Source organism: Rousettus aegyptiacus, unplaced genomic scaffold (assembly GCF_014176215.1).
Source record: "Rousettus aegyptiacus isolate mRouAeg1 unplaced genomic scaffold, mRouAeg1.p scaffold_m13_p_1, whole genome shotgun sequence".
In the NCBI taxonomy this organism is placed as follows: domain Eukaryota; kingdom Metazoa; phylum Chordata; class Mammalia; order Chiroptera; family Pteropodidae; genus Rousettus; species Rousettus aegyptiacus.
Genome location: NW_023416284.1, coordinates 17206959 through 17228245, shown reverse-complemented (window position 1 = coordinate 17228245; position 21287 = coordinate 17206959). Strand labels below are relative to the sequence as shown.

Sequence of the window (21287 nt, the reverse complement as noted above, 5' to 3'; positions counted from 1 at the left end):
ATTCAGAAGAAGGAAATGACATTACACAGACAAATCAACAAGGCTCCCAGCCTGGCAAAGCCCTTGGAATCAGACTTGCCGCAGAACTTCTGGCCCCTCAGAAGTATCCAAGCTTAGCCAAGAAATATAACAACGGGGCCCATGAACAACCAAGCACTGGAGCCTTGTCATTGCTCATGGCCCTGGGTCATCCTAAGGAGGAGAAGGACATTAAAATAACCACCGGGGCAGAGGGAAAAGGGCTCAGAAACCAACTGGTGTTGATTTAATGAAGATAAGGCAGTGTAACTTTTCTTGCACCAGAGCCTATGGCCTGATTCATAACCACTGGACGGTATCTAGGGCACATCAAGATACGCTTGGATGGTAACCCAGGGGACTGGTCGGGAAAGAGGGCAGGCAGAAGTCTTGGGCAGGCAGCTCCCTCAGGGCTGAGCAGGGAGTTGACAATGACTAGGCTAGAAATTGGAACAAGGGAGAGAACTCTGAGGGGGCTTAGGCACTCCTCGTAAACCCACTGAGGGGTGCCAGAGTCCCACTCAGCTTTTGGCTAGATGCAGGGGCTTCTTTTAAACACCTTAGCTTTTTAGTCACTGTCCCCAGAGAGCCCCCACGACTCTCACCACCACGAACCCATAAGGTGTGTCTGTGCAATTAGAAAAAGGCACCCTTCTAGGAATTCGTGTGAATTAGACAAAGGTGCAAACATCCTAGAGAGACACAGTCAAGGCTCAGAGTGAAGCTGGGGGGATTTCAGCCCCCACTCAGCCCTCTGCCAGGAGCCTGCTACCCAAATGACAGTGGCTTCTTCTTGGGCCCAGCCTGATTCACTAGACTCATTTGTGCTGGGTTTACTGGAAGAGGTAAGTGAGGCAGAGACATTCAACTGGTTGAGACTTTGCCTCCTTAAGTACAAAACAGTCCTTCTTCTTCAAATTGCCCATAGCATTCATTTGACTCTTGGAAGCTGTAATCTCCAGAATATCCTCATCACTCTTGGAGAAATGTATGTTGTATAAAAACTATAAGAGGCAAGCATGCTTCGTGATTTTGCTGTAGCCCTTTCAGTCTTAACACCCCAGCAGTACATATGAAACAGACTCCTTGGTAGCAAAGTCCTGGGAAGTTTTGGGGTCAGGCCTAAAGTGCCATTGACCTTTGCCCATTCCTGGCCTCAGAGCCTCTAGGAAGTCAGGTTGCAGCTGTAGTTGGCCTGGGGTTCAAGTCCACAAAGAGTTTAGTCCAAGAAAGTCAAGAAAGGGGCCACAATAGAATCCATGAATGTTGACATCTATCTAGTCCAGTCACTCTAGAGAAAATACACATTGCTCTTTTAACAAATATTTATTAAGCAATCTCTGACAGGCATCATACCAGGTACTAGTGATGAACTATTGACAAACAATACTAGTTTATAGTTTAGTGAGAGAAATAGGCTTCAGTAAGATTCATACAGATAAATGTAAAATTATAACCATGCTAGTGCCCAGATTAGAAGCCATTCTAAGACCTCAAACTTTTTCCTATAGGTCACAGGGAACCACCGAAGGCTTTGGAGCAAGAGAGTGAAAAGATTATGGAATAATTACTTGATTTTCCCTTTGTAGCAGCAGTGACTGACCCAAAAGAAAAAATATCTAATGATGAAACCTGGGAGGCCTCAAATTATACCATATAATTTGTGTCTCCTCTAAGCGCGGCTGTTTTTAATGGTTGATCCTTAAAGATCTCAGAGAGATATCTGAAGTCAGCCATAAATGACAAACTCGGCATGGCCAAACACTAACTAGAGAAGTCTGCTTCTGCTCTTGAGTTCAGGAACTCCTGTTTCTCCTTGTCAGATTCTAAACTAGAGTCAGTTCAGGGTTACTGTAGCTCTTGGCAATTAACAGAAGCTAAACATATTTGTTAAATAAGTATATGATGGAGTAAATAGGACTGACTGGATACACAAAAAATTAATAAATTAACGATATCTTCGAACTTCCCCTTTCCTATGACTTCTGCCTTATCTGTCCCTTTCTTTCCCACTCCCTCTGCCTTGGTTCGAGCCCACATCATTGCCACTTTGATTGTTTCTCCAGTTTCCTAATGGGTCACCCTATTTCCAGTCCCTGACCTGTCCATATTCCCTCACTTTGCCAGCAAGAAAGAACATCTCAAAACATGGAAGTGACCATGCAACTCTCCTTCTCCTAAATCTGCAGTGGCTCCCCATGGCTGTGGGGAAAATCCAAAGTTCTTAGCATGACATCCAGTTTGGGCACTGTCATCCCTTTATGTGTATCTCTCTGACCGTCTAGCCTCCTGGACACACTTCCTCTTCTTGGGACACTCTTTAAAATTGCAAATGTTTTTGAGAACAAAGTGAGCATGCGTAAGCCAATTTTACCTCTGTTAGTTTGGTGGGACAACAGCACCAAAGTACTGAGTGTTTGAGGGTACAGATGTGCTGGCAAGGGTAAGGGGATGGGCAAACGGGGGCGCAGAGAAGAACAAAACATCACAGTTAAGAGTTGGGGTCTGGAGTTCCACAGAGCTGCTCCTCTTTTTACTAGCTCTGTGACCTCACCTGGAATGGCCAGGTATACCGGTGCACCCCTAAAAGTTTACAAGAGCAAGGAGATATTCATCCATAGGTCAGTCAGGCAGACTGGGCTTAGGCAGCCAGAGACCCCAGTCTGACATCTCTGAAGAGCGACTGACCATCTGGGTTTGACTGAGACTGGAGGGGTTCCCAGGATAAAGGACTTTCGCCTTTAAAATGGAGCAAGTTCTGGGCAAACAGGAACTAGTGTTCACCCTGCACCTTCAGTCTCTGTTAGCCTTACTTGTTTAATCCAGCGTCCTATGCAACCACTATTTTCTACATGTGCCTATGAATTGGAAAAGGTTGAGAAGCTCAGTTTCCTCATCCATAAACTGGAGATGACAACAGCGCTCACCTCATTTGGTTGTTGTGAAGGTTAAATGAATAAAGCAGAACCTTCTGATCCTGCCCTCTTGACCCAGAGGCACACCCAGATCCTATGTCTTTGCCAATCTAATGCCCTTTGCTCCAAGGTTAAAAAAAAACTGTCCACAATTTTTCTGTCAGTGCAAGAAATGTAAGGTATAGCAACATACTGTGTTAAATTGGAAAAATAAATGTAACCTTTTAACCTTAAAAAAAGAAATGTTTTCCTTGCCGAGTGACTAGTAAAAGGGCTCAAAGTAGAGCAGCTCCCTGCGCATCGACAACTCTCATAAGGCGCATGTGTACTGTTCTCCACTCAAGAAAGAGGTACTGAGTTCAAGCCTTGGGGAAAGAAAAAAACAGGCTGGATGGGAGTAGAGTGTCCTCAGGTTGCCAGAAAGCCAGGAGACTTTAAAGAACATCAGCAGTGGTGATAGGACAAAGGAACCAACCTCTCATTGGCCAAGATGTGACAAATGCAGCATCAATAATAACATGACAATTATTTTATCATTGTCATTGTTATAATTATTAGAACAAGTAGAATCTGTGAAAGGCCATGAGTTCATGATGACAATCCCAACAGAAAAGTTTCAAATAGAAAAGGAGCATTAAAAGGTAGTTGAAACACACAAGAATGGTGGCTATTTTAGGATATGTTAAACTTTTTTTCCTTTTATTTATTTATTTTTTAGTTTCTAGAATTTATTTTATTTTTTATTATTTATTGGGGTAACATTGGTTAATACAATTATATAATTTTCAGGTGTACATTATAATTTGACATCTGTATATTCTACAGTGTGTTTACCATTCAAAGTCCAGTTTCCCTCGGCTACCATCTATTTGATCCCCTTTACCCACTTCACTCTCCCCCTACCACCCTAAATTTGACCCCATTTAACCATCTACCTACCCGCTCCTCCTCCACCCCCTACGTTCTGGTAACCACTAGTCTATTGTCCATGTCCATGAGTCTCTGCTTGTTTGTCCTATTCCTTTGTTGCTTTTAGGTTCATATCCCACATATAAGTGATGTCATGTGATTTTCAACTTTTTCTGTCTGGCTTACTTCGCTTAGCATGATTATCTCGAGGTCCATCCATGTTGTTGCAAATGGCAGTATTTCATCTCTTCTTACGGCTGAGTAATATTCCATTGTATATATGGACCACAGCTTCTTTAGTCAGTCACCTATGGTAGGACACTTTGGTTGCTTCCATGTCCTGGCCACTGTGAATAATGCTGCTATGAACATCAGTGTGCAAATATCTTTTCGGATATGGGTTTTCAGATCTTTGGGGTAAATACCCAGTAGAGGGATTGCTGGATCATATGGTAGATCAATTCTTAGTTTTTTGAGGAACCTCCCTACTGTTTTCCATAGTGGCTGTACCAATTTGCAGTCCCACCAGCAGTGTATTAGGGTTCATTTTTCTCCACATCCTCTCTAACACTCGTTGTTACTTGTCTTGTTGATTATTGCTATTCTCACAGGTGTGAGATGGTATTTCATTGTGGTGAGGTCAATCAAGGGTTGCCTTGCCTAAAAAAACAACAATAACAACAATAAAAAACACCCTCTGTTACCCACTTCATTTACAGTTTTCCTGCCTGACCGTACTTGTCACTTGACTTTAAGATGTTCAAGAAGGTAATAGTAACTACACCGGTTGGTGAAATCAGATTTCCTGGCTTGAATGCAGGCTCCCAAAACTTAGCCTCTCTGTTCCTAAGTTTCCTCATCTATAAAATGGGGACAATAACTACTTTATCTACTTCACAGGATTCAGTTAATAAATATAAAATACTTAAAACAGTGTTTTAATAAAAGAAAACCATCCAGGAGCCCAGGGACCATGTCCACCTTTATTTACCACTGAATCCCAGCAGCCAGCACAGAGCTTGGGACAAAAGAGGCATCGATAGATATTTTTAAATAAATGGGGGGGGGGGGGGGAATGTCTAAAACCTAGCAGTATTTACAGCAAGGAACTGACAGACATGTTCCTTTTTCTATAGGAGGAACACAACCACACTATACGAGGAATAGTTAAAGCAGTGGAGGAAGTGTTGCTGGATTAGACTATGGTGAAGAACATGTGCAGGGAGCGCAATCCTCATATTATTTCGAAGGCCGTCCTGGGGGGAAAAAAACGTGTAAGTCTTATAGCTTCAATGGGTAGAATTATGACTGCGGAGTGGAAATACAAGAAAAAACCCGGGCTCTTTATATTAAAGAATATACAGTCACACGAGCTGCTGCAAAGCTGGTACGCTGGCTGCGCAAACTCCTGGCGACAGCCAGGCGGAAATACTGACGCGCATTAGATTAAGGCGGCGTGTGATTGGTCAAAATTTGGCGGGAAGAGAACAACAAAGGAAGTAATGTAAGGTGTCGCTCATTAGCAGAGGTGAGAGTGTGTGGTCCTGAGATGCAGAAGTATTACTGGATTGGTTGTTTTATTGAGATACCTCCCCGTCAGCTTCACGAGGATCCTTGTTTCCTGTTGCGTAGCATGTTTTGCCCTTAGTAAAAATGGCCGCAGAGGCTTCCTGCCCTACTGGGGGCAGAGTGCGTGTATTCAAGAACCAGGCCAGCGAAGACAGGGAAAAGCGTAGGATTCGTGAGCATTGATTGGCTGAAGCAAGAAGCATTTTGAACGCTGATTGGCTCCGTCATTCGCGGGAAGGACTTTGTGGCGCCAGCGAAAAGTGGATATAAGGCTGCGGCCGACCCAAGGTTCTGTGGCGAACGGCGAACCCAGCAGACTGGAACTTTCTCGGTCTTATTCCTGAGGGAGCCGTGACCATGATGTGGAATAGTAATGACGAGTGGCGCGGAGGATGAGAATCGCAAGAATTTAGCAAACAGAGGGGGGGTTGGAGAAGCGTGTGACCGCGGGAGGAAGAGGAGTTGGGGGAGGGGCGGGGAGCCGTAGGTGAGGGTGTTTGGAGGCCAGGGAAAGGTGGTGGGGAAGATAAGGGAGATGTGGGAGTGTTTAGGTGGAGGGAGTGAAGTTTAGGGGACCTGTGGATTTTTCAGAAGCTTGTAATGCAGCCCAGATACTAATACTGTTATTTAAAACCAGGTGGATTTGAAAGCTATGGCAGCTCCACCTTTGGGGGAGCTGGTGGCTACACACAGTCCCCTGGGGGCTTTGGATCGCCGGCACCTTCTCAGGCTGAAAAGAAATCAGTAGGTTGAAAGAGTATTTCGGTATTTTTTTTTCTTTTTTTTAATCTGACCTTAAGTGCGTAACTCAGCCAAGTGAAAAAATTTTATGTGGCGAAGGAAGGATGTTAAACATGAACTGATTCGATAACAATGATCAAATCTTGAAATTAAGTGCTGTACGTTTGTTATAAGGAATCTCACCTATAATTGCATCCACTGTTTCCTTGCCTTTATTTTGAAATTTATCAAGATAGCTAATGAATTACTCTTATGGAAAAATTAAACATTAATAGCCTATTTTACGTTAAGGTATTCAAAATAGTTTTTAAATTAAACTCAGTGAGGTGCTCTAATGCGGTAGAAGTCATGTAGATCTATGTTCTCCAACACTTTGCTCGATAATATTGGACAAGTTTCTTAACTTTCTGGGAGTCAGTTTTGCACCTAAATAAATGGGATTAAATAATACATGCCTTACAAGTGGTTGTGAGACTTAATATTATACATAAAGTGCCTGCCCCATAGTTGCTTTTAATAAATGGCCCCAGGTTATTTAAAAGAACTTGAGCTTTGGAGCCAGAATATGTTGTGTCTAGAATCAACTTTGCATTTTAACTGGCAGTGTGAGTTTAGTGAAGCAACTTGAACCCTTGGTTTTGGTAAAGGTTGGTTTTTTTCTAGTACTAGTATTCATATCACAGTGTGGCTCGGAGTATTGATAAATAAGCTAATGTATAAGAAACTGATCTGTAGAATATTGTTGACATGCTTATTTACTCTTTCAGAAGAGAGTTTTCATTTAACAACTGCTGTTGATTTCATCCTCACTAGACACTCTTCTGCCCTACCCTTTCTCTTCCCTTTAAGATATCTAGTGTGGCCAGGCCTTTATCCCATTTTCCCCAGGACCGCCATCCAGTTGTCAGAACATCTTTCCTAAAGGAAATTATACCTCTAACTTTTTGTTATATTTTTTTATGAGATTTAGAGCAACTCCAAAGTTCTGTCTCACTGGTCATTTCTCAAACCCTTTTCAAATAACATCTCTCATCTGATGAACAGCCAACTTGCTTTCATCATAAAGCTAGAGTTTCCTTGTAAAGGTCTGTTCAGGAAGCAGGTCAATTTCATATGCTGTCCCCACTGTGGTCTACTCATTTTGGTCAGTCTCTAGTACAAAACAAACTTATCCATTCATCGGGAGCTTTGGAGTCACACAAACCTGAGTTTGAATTCTAAAGTGTTTTTTTAGCTTTTAGGCATTTGTTAGTTATATGACCTTGTTTTCCTATCTGTGAAGCTAGGATAATGAAGTTCTTTTTGAAGATCCAATTTTATATGTAAAATGCTTGGCACAAAGCAGGTGTTAAATGAGTGGTAGTTATTACTTTCTTAATTGAATTTTTTGCCTACTTTTTCAGCGAGCCCGAGCCCAGCACATTGTACCCTGTACCATATCACAGCTGCTTTCCGCTACTCTGGTTGATGAAGTGTTCAGAATTGGGAATGTTGAGATTTCACAGGTATATAGAATAATATATGAAAGAGCCACTTAATCATATGAAGAATGAAATAAAAATTACTTCATTTAAAAGTACATAAATATTACATTGGTGTCAAAACCAAACTTTTTCTTCTGATCTAGGTCACAATTGTGGGGATAATCAGACATACAGAGAAGGCTCCAACCAACATTGTTTACAAAATAGATGACATGACAGCTGCACCCATGGACGTTCGCCAGTGGGTTGACACAGATGTGAGTGGGGTTACCGTGGGACTTTGGAGATGATGAACTTTTTTTAGTCTTATTTTTTTAAGGTTCTAATTATAGAAATAATAATATAAGCAAGATATCAAAGGTAGTAACCTTAAAATGAAAGGTTAATACATTTGATTTCATAAAAGTTTAAAACCTTCTAAACTTTCTAAAACACTATAAACAAAGTTAAAAGGCAAGTGACAAGAGGCACTAGAATGTAAACTCAGGACAAAGATTTTTTTATGTTGGCACTGTATTCTTAACACCTAAAACAGTGCCAGTTACATGGTGAGCCCTTAGTAAATATTTAAATAAATGGGAAAATAAATTTTTTGCAACATATTACAAACATTTAAAATGTTTAATTAATAAAAGCCCTTAATAAAAACAACTTCACCTTAAAGAAATGGACATAGAAGATGTACAGATAATCCATAATAGATGAAATATAAATTGTAACAATTACAGGAGGTTTAATAAACATTATTAACATACCGTTTTTAACTTATTAGCAAAGAAAAAAAGAATTGCAATGCCCATTTCCAATGAGGGCGGTAGCACAGTGCTTCTAGCACTTAGTAGGCACTTAATTTGTTGAATGATTTGTCACCATTTGTCTGGAGAAGTGGGTACCATTCTACCGTGATGGTAAAACTATAAATTGGTATAACCTTTCTCAAAAATCAGCTGATGATCAAAATCATTCATCATAAAGATGTTGACCTCATACTCTACTGCTAGAGATTGACATTTAGGAACTAATTACGTGTACAATGATTCAGATGTAAGAATGTTGATCATAGTATTATTTATAATGAAATACTAAAAGCAAATTTAAAATGCTAGCTATAGAGTGTTACTAATTAAACCATGGTATATTTATAGAGTACGTCAAATGATGTAGAAAGCTATTGTCACAAAGAAGTGATTACCATAAATCGTTGAGAGGAAAAGAGCACATTATAAGATAATATGTGTAGTGTGATCCCATTTATGCAAGGTGACATGTATATGGAGAAAATAGACTGAAAGAAAATAACATACTTATCCTTTTTATTGTTTAATTGGGCAGAAGGCCTCTTGGTTTTTTATGTTGTTTTTTAAAACAAACTTTTAAATTTTGATCTGAGTCATTGTTGTGGGGATATTCAGACGTGCAGAAGGCTCCAACCAATATTCAAAAGTTGGATAATAAATAATTTGCTATTTTCACTTCAAAAACCACAAGTCATTTATGGAGAAATAACTTGCTAGTTCTGCATTCTTTAATTTTTGCTTCTCACAAAAATACAGGATAATTTATTCACTAGTTATTATTGGAATACAGATTCTGAACCAGACTGCTTGGTTCCAGGTGTACAAAAACGAATAAAACACAGTCCCTGCCATCAGGAGGAGAGGTAGATAATAAAGATGCCTGATAATACATGCTCATAAAATGTACCATGCTTACTTATAAAACATTGTTAAAAATCACCTGAAATCCCACATCCCAGAGATGGCTATTATTATAACATATTTTGGTAAATACCCTTTCAGACATTTCTGTCTGCATACCTGCACATATACTAGATGTCTGCATACAATTTTATGTAAAGGATGATATGATATGCAACTGCTCTATAATCTCTTTTCATTCAAAACTTATGATGTGGAACTGATTTCTATTGTCAGTAAATATAGATTTATACCATTTTGAGCGACTGCCTATTCCATCATAAGACTATATCTATTACTTAACAGTGGACCCAATCAGGGAATATTTAGTTTGTTTCCAGTCATTTGCTATTATAGACAATGTCCTAGTGAGTATCTTTGCGTACATCTCTTCATGATTATGAAGTAATCTCCTTAAGATGAATTCTTAAAACTAGACTTTCTAGAAGAAATACATATTTTATATTTTTTTTACTTTTTTTTTGCCTTCCATAAAAACCAATTTATTTCATTAATGTATGAAAGTGCCCACTTAGCTCTCCCTACCCTTTCTAACAGTGGGCTTTATAAATCTTAAATTTTTGTTTGATAGTTTAAAAATACAGTCTTGTCAATGAGAATTTTCTCATTTTTCTTTGGTTTTAGTGAGATGAAATTTTTTTACTGTGTTTAACATTAATTTGGATATTTTATCTGGTATAAATAGATAGGCGAAGTGAAATGCAAAAAAATAGTTGATCCCCAGCTGATGGGTATTGGGGTGTTTTTTATTTTTAAACACATGTATCTTATTTTCTATTTTTTTATACTTGTATTTTATAAGAAAAAGCTTTAAGACTCCACTTATATATTTTCTTAAAAATAATGTGTACATGTTTTAGAAAACCGCAAAAGAAATGTTAAAATCATTTGTAATTATCCCAGTTAACCATTGTTAACATATTGGTGTGTATTTTTCCCCCACATGGAAAATCAGCGTTTTTCTATGTGTCACAACTGGTCTTCCCAGGCAATAAATAGAATTCTACGTTATGAATATATGCCTGTTTTGAGATATTTAGGTGGTTTTAAATTTTTTAGTATTCTGTGCTGTAGTGAATATTCTTAAAGCTAAATCTTAATGCATGTTCTTATTTCCTAAAAGTAGATCTGCTGTACTGATATGTATGTCCACCCAAAAGTTGTATATCTCAGAGCATTGAATAAGAGTGTCATAATTGTTTGCTTTTTTATGATGTGCATAACATAGAACTTTGGAACTGGAAATGACCTTTAGAGATATTTTTATTCTAATTTCTGATTTTATAAAAAAAATTCTAAAAGTTGGGGCAGACTAGTTAATACTATATTAGGATCCTTTAACTCTCACTTTATAACTTTCTGTTTTTTACATGATTTAGAAATTTTTAAGAGGCTTTCATCAACATCACTAAAACCTTAGTCATGTGTTTGTATTTTATCTGTTAGGACACCAGCGGTGAAAACACTGTGGTTCCTCCAGAAACGTATGTGAAAGTGGCTGGCCATCTGAGATCTTTTCAGGTGAAGTCAGAAAAAAATGACAAAATGTATGAAGCAATTTCTGGATTCGAGCCTGAGTTTAGAATACTGAAAATTTAAACTAAGTTTCTATGTTTAATGGAAGTTATATTGAAGTTATTTTATTATTTTCTTCTTTAAAGGGAAATAATGGGTTTTACCTTAATGTAAAACTAACAGAATGGTAGAGAAAGAATAGGCTCTCTGCCTACATCTCTGGCATCCATTAGATGTAAATGGGCAGACCCTGGATTTAGAGCCAGGATACTCGACTGCTTGGTTGTGTAACCTTGGGCAAGTCTTAGAACATCTTGACTAGTTTGGGGGGTTTTTATTGTATTTTATTGACTATATTTAGATTAACCTTGAGTTACAAATTTTAACTATGTAACACATTTTTCTTGTATTAGCAAAATATTATAACCAAGAAAAGAGCCATAGTGTTTTGACCTGAAATTGACTTGAACGTGCTCATCTTTTCACATTTTTCTCTTTACTTTAATAGAACAAAAAAAGCCTGGTAGCCTTTAAGATTATGCCTCTGGATGATATGAATGAGTTCACTGCACATATTCTGGAAGTAGTGAATGCACACATGACACTGAGCAAAGCTAACAGCCAGGTGAGCAGCTTCACTCTCATCGTTTTCTCTTCCCTGGAAGAGCATAGGCAGCTTCTGTGCTCTGGCTTTGATTTTCTTGACATTCTAAAGGTCGAGCCAGAATAAAGGTATCATTCAGTCCTTAAAATGTTTTGTCCATGAAGTTTGCCATGCTGTTTTATTCCAGATAAAGCACTCATGTTTTTCTCATAATGACAAGTTCCTATCCCCGCACACTGACTTGGATGGCTGGAGCCTAAGACAACCTTCATGTATAGACATGGAGTTATAGCTTGAGCTCTAACTACAATTGTCAGTCCATGTTCAGAAAAAAACCTCAACTGGGACAGCATTTTGCTCCTTTCCTTCCAGCCTATTGGCTAAATAGTTAGAATTTATGCATCATTATTTTATCACTGAAAAGATATTTTTTGCTTCATATTGAAATTTCTCAATATTATTTTCTGTTGTATGAATTCAATTTGGCAAGTCCATCTAGGACCAGGCAAAGGGTTTGTCGATTCTTGTATTGGAATGTCCTTCAATGATTCTAGTGGCAAGATGGAGGATTGGTTACAATAGGAGAGACTAGAGGTCTGAGGAGCTATTAAAGATGCTGTTGCATCCTACTCTGTGCCAAAAACTTTGTTATCTCTGTGGATACAGAGATAAATGCTTTCGTTAGAAAAATATTGAGCCTAGTACGTGCCAGTCATTCTAGGCCCTTGGAATATAGCACTTAATCCAGAGATGGATAAAGTGTCTTCACTCAAAACTTGAGAGAAATGGGCAATAAACAGGAAACAAATATATAATTTTAGATCATCATAGCTGTGCTAAAATAAAATGAAGTAGGAGAAGGAAGTGATGGAGGAAATAAGAATGGTACAATTTAGATGGGGGAAGAACAAACCAAGCAGAGGGAATAGAAAGTCAGAAGCCGTGAGGCTGGAATAAGCTTCGGATGTGAGACCGGCAAAAAGGCCATACTGTCAAGTGAAGCAGATGACAGGGAAAACAGTTGGATGTAGGCAAGGAGGCAGGACCCAGATTATATAGGGCTTTATAGGCCATAGTAAGGATTATTTTATTCTAATTGATACCAAACCTTTAAAAGGTTTTGTTTAGGGAGTGACGCGGTCTGATTTACCTTTTTTAAAGCTGACTTGGGCTGCTATATGGACAATAGACTATGAGGCACCAAGAATAACAATAGAAGTAATTCAGGGCAGTGGTAATAGCTGGGATAAGAAGTGGTTAGATTTTGATATCGTTTAAAGGTAGAGCTGATAGGACTTATTGAAGTGTTAGATATAGGATATAAAGAACAGAGGGTTCAAAACTGACTCCTGGGTTTGGGCTTGGGCAACTAGATGAAGGTAGCAAGTTTGGAGGATAAAATCCAGCATTCTGTTTGGACTTAACAAGGATGAGATACCAGTTAAATATCCAATTGGAGAACAATGGATGGTTAAATATATAAGGCTGGGACTCTAGAGAGAGGTAAGGCCAAGAGATATAACTTTGGGAGTCATGGTATAGGTGGTAGATAAAGCCTCAAGAGCTGAGCTGTCTGAACAGCTAGGGAGTTAAGAGGTCAGAGACTTGAGCCCTGGTACTTTAACCTTAAGTCTAGAAGCAGAACAGGGGCTAGTGAAAGTCAAGTTGCCAGGTTGGCAGGAGGAAAACCAGGAAATGTGATTCTGTAGAATATTGTGAAAAGAGTATTTTAAGATGGGGTAGAAATCAATTGTAGACCTCTACCTAGAAGTCAAGTAAGATGATGAGAGAGGTCTGCTGTTGGATTTAGAAACATGGATCTTCAAAAGAGAGGCTTCAGTAGAGGCGAAAAGAAAAGTGGGTTAAAGAGAATGGCGTTTTGGTATTTATTACTATACTTGGTAACATATGTATCAAATATATAATACATAAGGTTTTAAAGTAAGTATGAGTGGTTAAGGAGTGAAAACTGGGAATATAGACAGTAATGTCGAAGAGTAAATAAAAAATCTTTTCCCTCAAAGAGTTTGCATTGTTAGGGGTTCAGAGCACGTAAGTAGTAATAAGAGGCAAGTTCAAGGTGCCATGAAACCGCAGAGGATTTCCTGTCCTGATCTGGGCATTAGGAGAGGCCTCCTGGGGGAGGTTAGGAGTGGGGGCTATCTGAAGCAGGACATGAGGTCATTTCAGCAGAGTAAAAAATAGCATTCAGTTCAATATTATTGGATCATAAAATGTAAGACTTCTATTTTACCAGCAGGCAATGTGGAGTTATCCAGCTTGAAAACAAGGGACCACGACTGATTATTATTTTTTTATTACCTCAAAGCAGTAGACATCTAATGAACATTTGTTGAATGAATGAATCTCTTGATTTCTCCTAATGAGCTTTTGCAGTGCTCCTTTATTATGGGCACTGAATATTTGATCTGTCATCCTCACTTATTCAATTCAATAGATTAAACAGTGAGCACATACTGTCCACCAGGCACTGTGCAAAGATGAAAGGGCTTGTGGGGGTAAATAACAGGCAAATTTTGTGATGGCTACTATAGGAGAGAAGGGGCCAAATGCTGTGATAGCCAAGAAGGAAGGACATGATTTAACTTGGCTGGGGGAATGTCAGGGAAGGCTTTACAAAGACAGTAGTAATTAAGTTGGCCTTTGAAGGATGAGAAGAGAGTTTACCAGGCAGATGAGAGGAGAAATGTTCAACAGGGAACATGTTTGAGTCAGAGGCATGTTTGTGGATGGCAAGAAGTCCAAGTACAGCTGGAGAGTAAAGTGTTGCAAGGGAATGTCAAGAATAAAATAAAGATTTTTGAGGTCTAATTGTAGTAGATCTTGAATGTCCAGGAGTTTTATATTATTTTCACAGGCAGGGGGAGCCACTGGGAAGCGTTTAGGCAGAGAGTGACATAACCAGAAGTTTTTACTTAGTAGCAATGAGAAGAAGGGTTGATTGAAGTAGGAGAGACTAGCAGCTGAGATACCAATCAGGAGACCAGGGTGATGATCTGCTTGAGCTGAGCGACACTGAAGATTATATTAAAAGACTGGTGACAGATTTTGGAAAGTAAGCAAATGGAGACTTACACATGACTAAGGTCTGCTTTAGGTTTGGGTTTACTAATTGAGATGAAATATAGAAGGGCAAATCGGTTTGGGGAGGAAGGTAATGGATTTCATTTTGAAGTGTGAGATATCTAGGTGGTGGTATCCAGTAGATGGCTGGGAACAAGGATTTGTGGTCAAGGAGGAGGTCTAGAAATAAATCCTAGAGGAACTATCAGCTGTTTGGGAGACAAGTAGAAAAATAGGCCGATAGAGGATATTGAGAAAGTATGATTTGAGAGTTAAATGGAGAACCAGAAGAATGCAGTATCAAGAAGTCTAGGGAGGGGTACGTTCCAAGCAGAATGTGGTTAGCCGTGTCTGCTTCTGAGAGGTCACGTGTTACCAGGGCTGAAAAAGACTGTTGAGTATGTTGGTTGAAAAGTCATTGATAACTTTAGTTAGAACAGTTTCAGAAGTGTATTAGGGAGAATCCAAATAGTGGGAGTTGTGAAGTGACTAAGGAGAAGGGAAATGAAAACAGTGATTATAGCCTTTTTTTTTTTTTTTAATTTGGTGATTAAAAAAGAAGAAAACGTGATGGGAACTATGTCTCCTTTTCTCTCTCGGTAATGCTGTACGATGCTTAGTTGACACTCAAATGCATGAGTGATTAAACACCAAGGATACCATTATAGCAAACATCTGGGTAATTTTCTATTCTGTGCTAGTTCTCCTTTGGTACCCTCCCATCACAAAGAAAAGGAGCCAGAAGGCACCTTTCTCTCTGTTTGATATGGTGTGCTTCAGAGGATTACTTTACCTTCCTTTGAAATACTCATTAAATAATAGTTCTCTCTTCTAATGTAAATACTTGTAATTGAGAAAACTGGTTAAATTGCTTTTTGTAAGGTGCTTATTATATTAAGCTTTTTAAAATAGCAAGGAATTTGTTTAAATTGATGAATTTTCTCCTGTTGTGAACTTATTTCTTAATTTAGCCTTCAAGAGGGAGAGCATCCATCAGCAATACAGGAATGGGTGAAGCAGGGAACTTTGGTGGGAATAGCTTCATGCCAGTGAATGGCCTCACCGTGGCTCAAAACCAGGTAAACTACCCAAGTGGCTCTAGAAATGCAAACCACAGACAATCCTAAATTTTATTATTTCCTTAATGATTCTAAGGCTGTCTTATAAGGAGATTTAGATTTACATAGGGAAGCTGATTCAAAGTAGTTGCCAAAATCTTTCTGATTTGAATTTTCAGGTGCTAAATTTGATTAAGGCTTGCCCAAGACCTGAAGGATTGAACTTTCATGAACTCAAGAACCAGCTCCAACACATGACTGTAGTCTCAATCAAGTGAGTGAGTAGTTTCCATGAGCTAGGACTCTAGAGTTACACCCACTTCACCGCATCTGGGTTTCCTGGTAATGAAAGGTGTTTCAAAAAACCAACAAACTATCTGATGACTACAACCTTATTGACAAAAGAAAAGTTGTTTAGTCATGGAGAAATAGAAAAAAAGGATTCACAAAGATGGTGCTACCTGTCACATCCTTCATTCATTTGTTGATTCTATAAACACTGAGCCCCACTATGTGTGGGAGATGTAATTTTGAGCAAAAACTGACCTGACACCTCTTGTAGGATTTAATCTGGAAGAGGGAGGTCCTTAGCTCCTGGGACTCAGGTATACAGTCCCGTTCACATTACTCTCCCCTCTGTGGAGATGTGTGTATCAGGCTATCTGGACCTGAACCATTAGACAGTCCTTCTAACATCCTTATCCTGATAAACATGTTAGACAGGCATCTTCCTGATTCCAATGAACTAATCAAACAGTACTATGGTGATTGTGGTAGTTATTTGTTACCATAAATCAGTTGATATTCTAGGCCTAGATAGAGAAGAAATGCTCAGGTCTAATTTCATTTCCTGTCCTATGAAATGAGGATAATTGTTGTCTCAGAGTTACTGTGATAATGAGATACAGAGTGGCTGTCATATAGTAGGTGCTCTATAAATTGCTCCTCTCACTAAATATGTTACTGACATAGACCCCGAGGGCCTTTAAGGTTTTGAAAGTCTCGACAGTTTCAGGAAACGACTTTTTTTTCCTTCCTATAACTTCACACAGGGGGAGCTAGAGGGTCAGTGGGTAGATGGGGAAGGGCATGCAACATTTTATAAAAGCTCTTTATACTATAAGATATTAGTACAAGTTGGACTACAGCTTTAGATCTTTGTTTTGATTTGCTTAGACTGGTATTTAAGTGAGGCCTTATTTTCTTGCCTTTATGCAATTTGGGAGAAGGATCCAAGACAGCCCTAATAGCCATTGTCTCCATAGATTACCTCAGTTTTGCAATTTTACTGGTATTTCTCCCCACAAGAATTTTCTATGAGTGAGTGGCTGTGAATTTTTAGCTAAGATAGAAAGTAGGGAGGTGAGTGAAACTTACATATTTGGCCATATCCAAAAGGCAGTTTCCTTTCTTCTGTGTTGGTTTGAAAATGAGTCTGTCTTTTCTTTCTAGGCAAGCTGTGGACTTTCTAAGCAACGAGGGACACATTTATTCCACTGTGGATGATGATCATTTTAAATCCACAGACGCAGAATAACTGGATCTAATTGGGTACCTAACATATTTTCCAGCTGGACCTATTTTCACACTGTTGTCTCCAGCTGTGTATGTTTGGCCAATTGACTTCTAGAAAGCAGGTTCCATCTATAAAAAATCTCAATTGACATCCTTTTGAAGCGTACTGCTCTTCTGTATTTTTGAAGCTCAAAGGGAGATAGGCAACTGACAAGCATGTAAAACAGACTGGAATTTCTTAAGTTACAAATTATAACGTCTGGATAGCAGAGATGGAAGAGGGATGCTATCAAGAGTTGGGCAGTGTTACTTAAATAATACATGCATGTCTCTATTCCTAAAATGTTTCCTGTTGAGGTAAGATGAGTAGGACTAGAACCTGTGAGTGGAAAGCTAGCCAAGAAACCGGCTGACCTCTGCCTGTTTTTGTTCCCTGTTTTGGTTATGTGTTACTTTCAGAATTGCACTTTTCTTCACCATGTCTTAACTGCTGCCAAGAGTGGTTTTATAAATATGAGGTTCTAGAGTTGGGCCTCATGGGGCAGATGAAAAGAAATGTTACCGTGATTTGTACAAATTAAATACTTTCATATGTTAAATAAAGTAGTTCTGTTATTGCAGTAATTTGTGAAATTGTTCTTATTTTTCTTTTTAAGTTGGCATAATCACTATCACTGAAACAGTGTAGCATAGTTTGACTTGGCTGTGAAGTCTTGGCTGTCCTTTTTAGGATCTTAAGTAGGCTTTGTCAGCTCTGAGAGCCTCCATTTTTCTCATTTATGAAGAGAACAATGTTATTTTCTTCTAAGTTTGTTATGAAAATTGAATGAAATAAAGATAATAAAGCATCTAGCATTGCCATTAATAAGGGTTATAAAATGGACCTTAATCTTGACTCTATAGCAGTATATGATTATGTAACTGAGTCAAATATCTACAGTCTGACCTTAGGATGAGACTCTAAAGGCCTTGGTTACTTTTTGGCCAACTTAGCTCTGTTTCTTGTGGGAGAGTACTCTAGTTCAAAGATGTTTTTGACAACTCCAGAAAGTAAGCTGCTTCTTGAATGAAAACTAATTCTGAGGTAAATTAATGAGGTATAACATTCAAATAAAAATTTCGTAGTTGTTTTAATTGTGTTTCTAAATGAGATCTAGCAGCTGTGGAGAAGGCTCCACCCTCCTGGTTTCTAACAGTGAACAACAGTCTGGCTGTTATTTTTTATACATGCAAAGTAGTTTCCATCTTGGGAGCTATGCAGATGTTTAAGAGTCAGTCCATTGCAAGTACGTCCATTCTTAACTCCTAAAATAAAGCCCAGTGGACTAAAAATAAGTTTAAAAGTCATATATATTTGAATTTAGAATGCATGATAGGGTACTTTTATGGGTGGTGGACTTCCCTTTCTAGTCATCAGGCTAGTGCCTTCAAAATGGGCGAGGCAATAGCAGTGGTTTTGCATGAAAGTCTTCATTTGAATTTGGGGGATTCAGTAATTAAAAACTACTGATTCAGCAAGTATTTACTGAACACATCTGTGTCACCCCATTAGGCCCTAGGAATATAAGCAAACTAGGAGATGGGCGTTCAGCATTCCCAGCAGCACAGAGTAGCCATTCAGTGGCGATGAACTCTACCATCTTTATTACGGTATTTATGGCATTTACACAGTCTCACAGGAGTTGTGCAGTTTCTGAGGAATCCAGAGGCCTGGGGGCTGAGCACAGGCAGGCCATTCCTCAGCAGAGTGAATTCTAGTCTTTATAAAGCTTCTACCCTGCTTGAGCAGGAGGCATTTGCACTTCGGGTATTTGTCGTCCCCTGGGATTTCAGGTATTCAGTGTTCCACCGGCACATCATTGAGACAGGAACAGCAGTGTGACCCGAGTTCCTAGAAACCCCCCAGTGTCGGCCAAGCAGTTAGTCCAGCCTGCTCTCTGGAGAATCGCTAGGTGGGAAATCAGACTCCATGAGAAATAGCACTTTATTGGGTTTAAAGTAAGGCCAATAAGAATTAGTGTCTGATGAGAATTAATTTGTTTTTAAAAATACAGTTGAGGGAAATTTTAAACAATATTTTTTAACATATATCCCCAATTTATTTTCATTTATTTAGCAGTTACTTACATCTATTACTGTATTGGCATGTTACACATTATCGAACATTCAAAAATATAAATGAAGGATATTAAAATAATTATGAAGGAATGTACTGATAACTTTTTCAGGTATTCCAGTGGATCATGTTATGTACTCCTAGGCGTGTGTGCCCACATTGGAGACCACTGCTCAGAGGGAATCCCTATCCCCATTAGAACACCATCCCCAGCACCTGATGGATCATTCCAGAGGTAAACAAGATAAAAACTCTTTGAGGGTAGTATCTGCCGTTGGTCCATTCTCTGCCAACCTTCATTGCTCTGATCAGACATGCCCAGTTGTGATTTTCAAACATGTTTTCCTTTTGAGCCCAGCTTTCCACAACTTTGTTGTGAAGTGTCTTCCTTTCTCATTGCGGCATCTGGCCACTCAGAAATCCCCCCATTTTATGGGAACTGGCAGCCCTCATCTTCACTCCTCTCCCCTCTTTCGTGATCTTGCTCAATTTGATACCAAGATTAACTGCAAAGTGGAACTTGGCGTTTTGCATGTGGGTTTGGCCCCAGGGGTTCTGTGCCAAGGAGGAAGTTTATGTCTCTCTTATTGCTTGTCCCAGAATACTTTCTTCCTCAGGGTCCTCCTGTGCAGTATAGATTGTCTTTCTGGAGTTGGGTAGAGGAACTGGTGGGAAGATGTGGATGGGATGCTAGATACTGAGGACTGGCCCAGCAGCCTATAGAAGCCTCTCGGTAGTCACCTGGAGAACTCCATGTTGTGGGATATGGAGGCCAGGAGGCCTGGAAAGTGTAGTGGGTCCAGACAGCTCAGAGGGGAGTTAGCGGGCAAAAGGATGACAAACTCGGGTGTAGTACTCTTGAATCCATGAGTTTTAAATTTGACCTCTTTCAGCTCTCACCTCAGCTAGAGACTCAGATCTTTTTGTCTACCTCCTGTGTTCTGCTGACCGTGGTACCTAGTTCCAAAATTGCATCAACCCAGGAAACCAAAGTCCTGCCACTTCAGGAAATGAGGCCTGTGGTCTTACCTCACTAAACAGACTTAGAATGACCTTGGAAAATTATCTCATTTGTGCAGAGGGTATAGGTTTGATGTTGATGTTATCCAGTGTTCATTACGTGCCAGGCACCCTGTTAAATGCTTTACAAAGATTCTCTCATTTGATTCTTAAAACAATCTTGCAAGGTAGGTAACTTAGTTTCATTTTACATGTGAAGAAACTGAATCTTAGGGTAAAATAACTTACTCATAGTCACAGCTGACAGGTTGTAAGCTAGGATCCTAACCAGGTTCATGACTAATCTGCCTCCTTGTTTCCTGATCTTTAAAATCAGGCTCTTGTCTACATAAGTTGAGGATTTAAATAAGTTTGTAAAAAGTCTGGCACACAGAATATGTGATATCTTGTCATTTTTCCAGAAGTTTGGCTGTCATTTTTATTTTATGGCTTCGAAGTGCAATAATCTTGGGTAGACACTGTTATGTGCTCAGTGCTGCAGACATGAGGAAGACAGCCCTGGTCTCTCGGGAGCTTAGAGCCTTGGCAGGGGAGGGGCAGGAAGAGTGGAGCAGGAAGGGGGACAAGGATGTCCCTCTGTATTAAAAGGCAAGAGGCACTGCTGCCGTCACCAGGTTTGGTGGCTTCTTTGATTCCTTTCTTATTGACCAGTGGGACAGTTGATGTTGGGGACACAGGATTGAGTAGAATCCAGCTGGCTCTTCTGGATACCAAAGCTCTGAGTCCAAGTGCAAGCTAGGTTCAAACAGGCCAGCCCTCAGTGGCAGGAACCTAGAACCTGAGGGAGGCTGGTGCAGTGTTTATCCCACTTCAAATCAGTCCCACAAAGCCATTCTCCGTCCACAGTCTAATTTTTGTGGGACCGTGTCCAAAGTCTAAAGGCTTATAATGGTCAGCTGGTACCTTGGGTTCCCTGAGAAGCAGCAGTTAGGAAGCATGGTTCCCCCCGTGCCTAGAGGGTTTTATGAAAGCACTCAGTTACTTCTTCGTAATCATGTTCATCGTCATCTGCAAAAGAGTC

The 21287-nt window shown here is 39.5% G+C and overlaps 2 protein-coding genes across 3 annotated transcripts in view; one reads left to right on the top strand and one right to left on the bottom strand.

Annotated features, from left to right (window-relative positions):
- Positions 1 to 4463: 4463 nt before the first annotated feature.
- Positions 4464 to 21287, bottom strand: part of THEMIS2 (thymocyte selection associated family member 2) — a 30082-nt gene continuing 13258 nt past the window's right edge. Inside the window, exon 7 of one of the 2 annotated variants that reach the window (XM_016132069.2) lies at positions 4464 to 4502. In XM_016132069.2, the coding sequence (XP_015987555.2) occupies positions 4483 to 4502 (20 nt within the window). In that variant the 3' untranslated portion in view covers positions 4464 to 4482. Of the gene's footprint in view, positions 4503 to 21163; positions 21275 to 21287 lie in introns of those variants that run through there. The other variant, XM_016132068.2, reaches the window with a different exon arrangement.
- On the top strand, positions 5625 to 17754 carry RPA2 (replication protein A2). Its single transcript, XM_016132072.2, has 9 exons — positions 5625 to 5781; positions 6049 to 6155; positions 7556 to 7657; positions 7780 to 7893; positions 10801 to 10875; positions 11378 to 11494; positions 15529 to 15636; positions 15795 to 15889; positions 17068 to 17754. Exons 1-9 carry the CDS (start codon positions 5769 to 5771, stop codon positions 17150 to 17152), a joined length of 816 nt encoding a protein of 271 aa, XP_015987558.2. The 5' UTR covers positions 5625 to 5768; the 3' UTR covers positions 17153 to 17754.

Coding starts and splice junctions, on each gene's coding strand:
- RPA2 (XM_016132072.2), top strand. Junction 11,495..15,528: donor TGAGCAAAGCTAACAGCCAG/GTGAGCAGCTTC, acceptor TTCTTAATTTAG/CCTTCAAGAGGGAGAGCATC. Junction 15,890..17,067: donor ATGACTGTAGTCTCAATCAA/GTGAGTGAGTAG, acceptor TTTTCTTTCTAG/GCAAGCTGTGGACTTTCTAA.